The sequence below is a fragment of the Cibotium barometz genome, chromosome 58 (genome assembly GCF_041138505.1).
Source record: "Cibotium barometz isolate CiBa-2024 chromosome 58, ASM4113850v1, whole genome shotgun sequence".
Classification (NCBI taxonomy): Eukaryota; Viridiplantae; Streptophyta; class Polypodiopsida; order Cyatheales; family Cibotiaceae; genus Cibotium; species Cibotium barometz.
Genome location: NC_141103.1, coordinates 16091340 through 16100569, shown reverse-complemented (window position 1 = coordinate 16100569; position 9230 = coordinate 16091340). Strand labels below are relative to the sequence as shown.

General features: G+C 42.9%; 1 protein-coding gene across 1 annotated transcript; it reads right to left on the bottom strand.

Annotated features, from left to right (window-relative positions):
• Window positions 1-583: 583 nt before the first annotated feature.
• Window positions 584-2161, bottom strand: LOC147605958 (zinc finger protein JACKDAW-like). The gene is made up of 2 exons (XM_086792874.1): window positions 1765-2161; window positions 584-1670 (listed from the first exon to the last, which is right to left on the bottom strand). The coding sequence occupies exons 1-2, from the start codon at window positions 2118-2120 to the stop codon at window positions 584-586; spliced, it is 1443 nt and encodes a 480-aa protein (XP_086649000.1). The 5' UTR covers window positions 2121-2161.
• Between the last annotated feature and the right edge of the window lie 7069 nt (window positions 2162-9230).

The window sequence follows — 9230 nt, the reverse complement described above, 5'->3', positions numbered from 1 at the left end:
ACAAGTGTAGTTAGGAATATTTGTGTCTAGTCTTAACATGCTCAATCAAAACCTAAAACTAGTGCCATGTTCTTAGCATTACAAGAAGGGATGCTATTTTACGGCCATCATGCCCATTTTTGGGCATTTTGGATATTTATACTGCTAGTATTTTTTGAATGCCTAGAGAAAAACTCCAATTTTCAGCCTAATCCCATCATAATGATGTATGTCAAAAGGCAACCCTGATTACAACACAAAATAATTACAACGCTAATATAAATAAATATTAAGAATCGTAAACCAATGCATATTATTTATGACAATACTTCCAAAGCAAAACAATAATAAATACAATAATCTCCTATGTTTTCAACCCCAACTTCCAAGGTATTATTTTTAACCATTAGGAATGACATACAATCAAGATAAAGGGAATGAATCGCGTGATATCTAAGGGGTGCTCAATGTCACGTGACACGGTTGAATTAGCACGTGCAAGAAGGGGTGCTCAATGTCGCGTGATATCAAAGGGGTGCTCAATGTCAAGTGACACGGTTCAATTAGCACGTGCAAGAAGTAGAGAGAGAAGAAGGCCAGCTGATCAGGGCTTTTGGGGGGAGTTCCCGCGAGCGTCAGCTGCAGTCACCATAGCCTTGGGATCATCAGAAGACGCTAGGAACTGATCCACACCTGTGCGTATGTTATTGTACATGAAGCGTGAGAGGCGCACTTGGCCGGAGCTGATCGTAGACGTCCGCCCTCCGGCCGCCATACCCAAGAAATCAAGTGTGGGTTTCTCCTGCTCCTCACACAGGCTACTCACGCCACCGTAAGCCGGCGACTGCGGCCCGTTGCTACGCCTGAATTCACTATATGACGGAGATGAATCTTGTGCTTCTGCAGCTTTCAGCCCGTCGGCAATCGATATTGGCGTAGTGGAGCTGGACGTATTATGAACGCCGCCACCGTTCAGCTCAAAACATTCGAAATCCGGCCCCATCCCGATTGAATTAGGGAAGGGATCGCAGCTGGGATTAATTTCATACCAACTTCTGCCGGCGCTGCTACCGCCGCGTGCTCTGATTCCAACTGGTTTCTCCATACTATTACCGCTTCCAGCTATCTGCTCCAGCTTGCTTTGGAATGCCGCCGCCCGGGGCGAGAGTCTACCGGCTGCAGCATCGGCGAATTGGCCTATCGCCGACATTGAACCGGAGTTACATAAAACGGAGGATTTGCTCATCGTTGCACCCATCAACGCAGCTTTCTGCAGAAGTGCTGTAGCCGACATGTGGCCTAGACCTTGTTGCTCCTGCCCGTAATTAGTAGGCGAAGGGACGAAACTAGCAGCCCAAACGCTGCTACTGGACGAAGAAATCTGGTGACCATTACCGGCTCGACAGTGATGAGGGTCGAAGAAGGGACTGCGAGGAAGATAAGCCACTAGCCCTGCTTCTGCAGCCACTGAGGTCTTCGAAGCTGCCGAGAGAGGCTCGGAGCCGCCGCCGCCCGCCGCCAGGCAATGCGCCATACTCATTTGATGATGATGATCGAGGGCGGATACAAGCTGTAACGATTGTCCCTCCTCTCCGGTAGCACGGGATTGCTGCCGGGGGGCTGAGCTGACACTTCCGTTCTGCTCTGCGAGGGCGTCGCAGAATGCCCGATGTGTTATGAAGCTGTCTCGTCTGCGAATTGAATGTAAGTTCAAGATGATCATTAGGGCTAAAATTTGAATGCTTATCCTAAGTGACAGCAAGTGCAGATGGAGAAAATATTGACCTGGTGAAGAGAGTGCCGCAGTCGCAACGGTACTCGCGAGTGCCGCATGTCTTCATGTGGGCTTTCCAGTCGGATTGAACGGCGTATCTTTTCGAGCATTTCTCGCACTTCCACTTCTTCTCGCCGTGCTTCCGGCAGAAGTGTTTCTTGATGCCGGTAAGATCGCCGAGCGCCCTGGCGGCGTCGTGGTAGACGCAGCTGGGCTCGGGGCAGATATAGACCCTCTTGCGGATCTCCTGGCTGCTTCTCTGTCTCAGTTTCCATGGCAAATTATGGCCCCTCCTGTGCAACTGCAGGTTCTGATCCCGCTGAAACCCCTTATTACATATCTCACAAATGAAGATGTTGGTGGCCATCAAGGTCCGTGGAGAAAGAGCGATCACCTCTGCGTGAGGATCTTCAATAGAAAAGGAAAAACACAATGTGAAAATCATCGCCGCTGCATTAGATCAGAAGAGAGGGTACACGGTGCAACTGCATAACGTGGTATATATACCTGGTGTCCCGGGGAGATTTCTCTTCTTCTTCTGAGTTGGAGCAGATTGCACGTGACTGACAGTAGCTGTAACGTCGTTCTGCGCCTGATGATGGCGTTGATTCAGCATTTTCTGGTGGTTGTAGTGTCGCAACTTGCTTGGACTGTCGTCCCTACTGTCGGACGACATGCTTGCAGCCTCGCCCAGAGGAGAGGCTCCGGCTTCCATCTTCATAGCCTGATGATGAGCTTTGCTAGGGTCGGCGGTGAGAGGCTGATTCAAAAATGGGCTGCAAAATACTGCGTCTACACCGGTTACACGGTTAACCGCAGGCAAGTGCGACCACTGATCATCCACTGATACCGGGGCTCCAGCTGCTGCAGCTACGAATGCCATTTGCTGATCGTAATTCGCCTGCATATCGTCACTAATTGCCGGATGATGGGCGGTCTTCTCATGGACCTCTGTCGAAATTGGTCCACCACCACGCCGCTTGTGTTGCTGCTGCTGCTGAATCGGACGGAGAGTTCTTTCGCATTCCCCATTGTGAAATGAGATGGGTTCGAATGGAGAATTTTCTTCACGGAGAAACCAACTTGAAGACCAGGAAGGCGGAGCAAGAGGGAGCTGTGAGGGCGGAGGCAGCATGTTCAGGGTTGGCTCAGTGTGTGTGTGTGTGTGTGTGTGTGTGTTTGACGGATATAATGCCGACGGAGGGTATGCATGTAGCTTAACAAGCGAATCTAGGGCAAGATAGAAGACGACATCTACCCATGAAGCAGCCCATTCTCGTCCAAATTCAGTACAGGGCTCAGCAGAGTACTGCCGCCGCAGGTCTTCTCTCCACTACATTTGGTGGTGAGATGACTGCTGAAAATGGTGATGCCGCCATCGGAGTAAGATATGGCTTGGTCTGCCTTGGCTCAAAGACACTCAGATGCTAAAACAAACTCTACAGATACGAGATGAGACAAGCCCAGATTGATGGCTGGGGGTAAGAACAACGCAACGGACAGCCTGCCGTCCGGCAATCGCCGTTAAAAATCCCGTCCGTCGGTCTCGACGGGGGCCACCCCAGAGTCAAAAGCGGGGTCAAAAGAGCTTAATTTGGATTAAATTTTAAAAAATAAAAAATCAATAGAGCATGAGAAATGCTCCACTTTTGCTTTTACAGCATGCTATTGCTGTTCTGAGCTACAGATTAGAAGTTATGTCCAATTCAAGATAAACATAGCTTCCAACTGTACTTTGCATGAACAAGCAAACAAAAGCAAAGTATGGAGCATTTTTCATACTCTATATAAATCATGAGTACACCATTGCATGATAATTGTTAGGCATATAACTTGCTTACCTTACATTGGGCATGCAAAAGTGATTGCCCACATTTACCATTTTGGAGAGCAAGGTTGAGTAGAAGCCTTGCTCTCTTAATAATGCCCAGATGCATGTACCAGAGCATAAATGCTTTCCTACATTGCATAATGAGAGGTGACAAGCATTTAGTCTTCCACATACATAAAGCCCTATATCTAATCCTACTTACTTATGCAAAATGACATTAAATAAGAAACGCCAAATTGATTAAGCACATGGTTAGTAAACTTACGTTCATCAATGAGAGAGGAGTACCTACAAAACTAAGAAACAAAACAAAACAAGAGGGTAGTTCTTCCTTTCACCCTTTTAGATTAAAAACTCTAATTTCTGATCCTACATACATGAATACACTAATTTTCATTAAGAAAACTATTTTAATGAATGAAAACTTTAATCATGAGAGGTGTGGGAGACAGATGATTGTATGACAAGGAAACATAGAGGAAGAAGCATGAGGGAGGAAGGAAGGGGGATATGGAAGAGAGAGAGAGAGGGGGGGGGGAGGGGGGGGGGAGAAAAGAGGTTGAGAAGGAGAGAGTGAGATAGAGGAAGAAGCATGAGGGAGGAGGCAAGAGGAGATGGAAGAAAGAGAGAGAGAGAGCGTTCGTGTGTGTGTGTGTGGAGCTTGGAGTGGAGTGCATTCATGTGTGTGTGTGTGTGGAGCTTGGACTGGAGGGAGGAAGTTTCGGGTGCTAGTTGCTGCTGTTGCAGCAAAACAAAGATGAACAAAAGGGGGGGCAGTTAGGGGTATGCACAGTGACATGGGCCAGGTGTCCAATTTCTTATTTTTTTAAAAACAATGGTATAGGTGATGGTACGAGCATTGTGCACAAGCACTGATTACCAGTGAAATCACCAGGCGATCATCAAAACATTGGTGGATCATTGGTTCATATCACTGGTACACTTTCATTCCCTTGTAGTGAGCGAGTTGTTTATAGGTCGATGTAGGTTGTCCACGACGAAGTCCAGGGCCATCATACCACTAAAGACCATTCAACATTTGTAGTGATTGAAGTAGGAGATGCAATCACTATGCAAAATGGGTAGTTGAGAGTTGTAGCAGTTACAGTCTCTCGACTCCCGCATCCAGGCTCCCACAACCCCATGCTGGCAATGCCACGATCCACCATCTAAGCCCCCCAGTTATGGCCTGACGACCTCAGGTATGTTGTCTTCAAATGCCTCTAAAGTCCAAGCTCCCATTCTGCCTATCGACTCTCAAGCTTTGTTTCCGAATCACCTCTCTTGCATCATCACTATCCACGACCCTCACGAGTTGCTCCCTCCATTACAGATGGTACCAAGGTCATCATGATTCACCAATCTCCTAAACGTACCCATATTCTGTTCCATGATCTATGCATAAAATTTTTCAAAACTTACAAAAAAATCACATCATACTTCAAAAAACGAAGAGATTTCAATAGACCATAATCGTTGACAATCCAAAGTAACAATAATAATTGCCAATACAAAATCTCAAAATCAGAGAGAGGATCACCAACAAAAAAAATCTAGCCAATAGGGCTTTCCTCCGACACCCATCCATCCAACCACCACGCTAGATGTCGTGGCTATCCCGGGTATACCTCTTCTAAATCTCGTCCACTCTGGGTTCTACCAAATGGCTCCCAGAGGGCATAAATCAAGTTCTCTAATCCGGCGTTCCCTGTCTAAGGACAGCCAGCCCGAATCTCAAAATCTCTCTCTCCCTCTCCCTCTCTCTCTCCCTCTCTCTCTCTCTCTCTCTCTCTCTATCCTACACAAAAATCACCTCAAGGCTTTGGAAGAAGCCAAAAAAAAAGCCCATGAGAATTATCAGATTATCATGTATGAAAATGATAAAGATAGAAATCCTTTCTAAAAACATGATCTTGAACCAAATTAGAGATGATACGTTTTTTTTTAACACTGGAAAGTGGTGTCGGATTTGTTTCGCGAATATCGGCCACCCCATGCGGAATCTTTCAATTATCCAAACACGGTCTTTGTTCTTCTTATGATAAACTAACTTTCTTTAATACGTCTCTCTGACAAATAAAGTGATCTACCTCCTCATGGAAGGCCGTTATTGAAAATTAAGAGTCAAGTTGGTGTCCGAGCCCTGTTTCGGGTGCCCATTGCGGTTATATTTACTATGTACACCCCCATATGAGTTTCCTTTAGACTAAACTACTCACTATGACCCTCTTATACATTATCTAACATGGTTAAGTATAGAATAGAAATCGCTTACAAATGACACCACAAAACATGCATTAAAAGCCCCAAAATTGACCAAAAAACGACATCCTAAAATTACTAAATTTGTGACCAAACTTAATATTTTATGTCCTCTAAGTATTTTCCACTTTTCAACATTAAATGTATATGCTAAGAAATCACCGAGTTAAATGAACCCAAAAATATGTACATATGAGTACGTTACATTCTCCCCCTGAGTTAAAAAAAGCGTTGTCCTCAGCACATGAAGTGAGGATAGTGAGTCCTCACATGATCCTCAGACAACCAAGTGGCATCTTCAACTGGATAAGTCTTCCATTTTATTAGGAGATCAACTATGTCCCGATGTCTAACCTTCCTAACCCTATGATCCAAAATTGTCTTTGGTTCTATCTTAAAATTTCCCACTTCTTCCACTCTTGTACTGTCACCAAGTATGTGATCTGGATCAGCCACGTACTTCTTCAGTAAGCTAATGTGAAATACACTATGTGCTTTAACTCCTTCTGGAATTTGTAAGCGATAAGCTTGTGTTCCAATCTTCTTAAGTATCTTGAAAGGTTCTGCATATCTAGGCGCCAGTTTCTTAAACTTTCCAAGTCTTAAAGAACTCTTCTTTGGCTTCACCTTTAAAAATACCATTTCACCCTCATTGAATTCTCTTGGCTTTGTTTTCTTGTCTGCATAACTCTTTTGATGACTTTGTGTAACTCTTATGCATTCCCTTATGTCTCTTGTCTGCATCTCCATTTCATCAAGCATATGTTTACTTATCTCAACCTTCCCAACAGGATCATACTATAATACAAGGGAAATGCAATCTTGCCCATATAATGCTTGAATGGAGACATTCCAATAGTAGACTGTGGACTACTATTGTATGCATATTCCACCACATGTAAGTATTCATCCCACTTTCTAGGTTTATCCATGCAATACATTCTTAACATGTCCTCCAAGATTTGATTCACTCTTTCTGTTTACCCATCTCTTTGAGGATGATATGTTGTACTCATATAAAGTGATGTCCCAACAGCTTTAAAGAATGTCTGCCAAAAAATTGAAGTGAATTGAGAATCTCGATCCGATACTATACTTTTAGGCATACCATGTAACTTAAAGATATTCTTCACAAACACATTTACCACATCCATAGCAGTATATGAACTCTTGATAGGCAAGAAATGAGCGGCTTTTGTAAGCCTATCTACCACCACAAAAATGCTATCATAACCTCCTCTAGTCCTTGGTATCCCAGTAATAAAGTCCATTGATATACATTGCCACTTCATCTCTGGCACATCTAATGGTAACATAGAGCCTGGTTTCTTTACTTGCTCAACTTTCACATGTTGACACTTTGGACATTTCACCACATAATCCCTTATATATGCTTTCATTTCTAGCCAAAAGAAACTCTTTCTAGCCTTAGTGTATGTCTTCTAAAATCCCGAATGTCCTGCTATAGCAATATCATGAAGGTCATGCATCAACTTGCTCTTGATCTCCACAACATCAGATATGCATGACCTTTTCTCATAATATAATATTCCATCAATTACTTCATACTTTGCGAATTCATCTATTTCCTCTCTAGACTTGTATTTCTTTGTCAAACTCGCAAAAACTATTTTGAAGAAAGAATCTCTTGGGATTTCACTCTTTACCTGTTCTCCCAAACTATTATGTATGACAATGATTCACTAAAGCAACTTCTGGTTTTCTGCTCGTCCTGGTTTATAAATGATTTCAAAGTCATATTCCAGCAAAAATTCTATCCACCTTCTTTGCTTTGCGTTCAATTTTCCTTGGCTGAACAAATGCCTCAAAGTAGATTAATCAGTTTGCAATTGAAACTTAACTCCAAGGAGATAATGCCTCCATACATGCAACGCATGCACAACAGCCAATAATTCCAAATTATATTCTAAATAATTCCTCTCATGAGGTTTCAATTTACATGACTCAAATGCAACCGGATGCCCATCTTGCATCAAAACCCCACCAAGCGCTATAATACTAGCATTCGTTTTACAACCAAAAGGTTTTTCCAAGCTCGGGCAATTTAAGCACAGGGGTTGTAGTCAATGCATGCTTCAAAATTTGAAAACTCAGCTTACATTGTACAGTCCATATGAATATTCTACCCTTCTTCAAAATGTCTGTCATAGGACTTGCTTTGTGAGAAAACTCAAAAATGAAGATTCGATAAAAAAACTTGCAAGTCCCAGAAATGGGAGTTGGCCATTCCACAATGGCTGCAATCTTCTTGGGATCCATTGAAATACCTTCTTTAGATATAATGTGTCCCAAGTACTCCACCTGCCTTTAAAGAATTCACATTTGAACCTCTTTGCATACAACTTATGCTCTAGAAATATGTGAAACACTTACCGCTAGTGTTCTTCATGCTCTTCTTTACTTTTGGAAAACACTAATATGTCATCCAAAAATACCAATACAAAGTCATCCAAGTTCTTCTAGAAAATGCAATTCATCACACACTAAAAAGTAGCAGGTACATTTGTTAATCCAAATGGCATCACAACAAATTCATAATGCCCAAAATGCGTTCTTAACGCAGTCTTTCCTATATCACTGTCTCTAATGATGATGCGAATCTAATGATAACCAAATTGCTGATCAATTTTAGAAAATATGCAACTCCCTCTACAGGCCAATCAAAAAGCTCCCCCATTCTTGGCAATGGGTACTTATTCTTGATCATTAACTTATTGAGCCCCCTATAATCAACACACAGCCACGTAGTCCCATCCTTAATAGGAGCACCCCATGGCGACACACTAGGCCTAATAAATCCCTGCTCAAGCTATTTTTGCAATTGCATTTTTAGCTTTGCACTTTTCTCCACAGATAAATGATAAGGAGCTCTACATATACAGGTTCTGCACACCAGGTATGAGCTCTATATTTCGTGATCTACAAATCTATGCGCGGAGGTAATTCAGTCAAATCATCATCAGGAAACAAATTTTGAAATTCTTGAAGCATAGAATGATCATCACCCTTTTTCTGTTCCTTAAGACTTTCTGTCAGCAGTTCCATGGCATATACATGACAACCTTTTCTTGCTGCTTTAACAAACTATATAGCAGACATCATTCTAAATTCTACATCACATCTTTGACCCTGTAAAGCAATAATCTTTACAGTCATCTCCAATCATGCAAACCCGCTTCTCCTAAGATAATATTCTAGCCTTTCTCAACACTAACCAATCCATCCCTAAAATGGCATCATACCTTCCTAAAGGCAACACATGGAAATTTGCTTTTGACTTGAGGTCACCTATGACAAAAGGCATATTCTTGACATAATCCTTACATGTCTGTTGCTTTCCTGAAGCAAGCTCTACCATAAGCT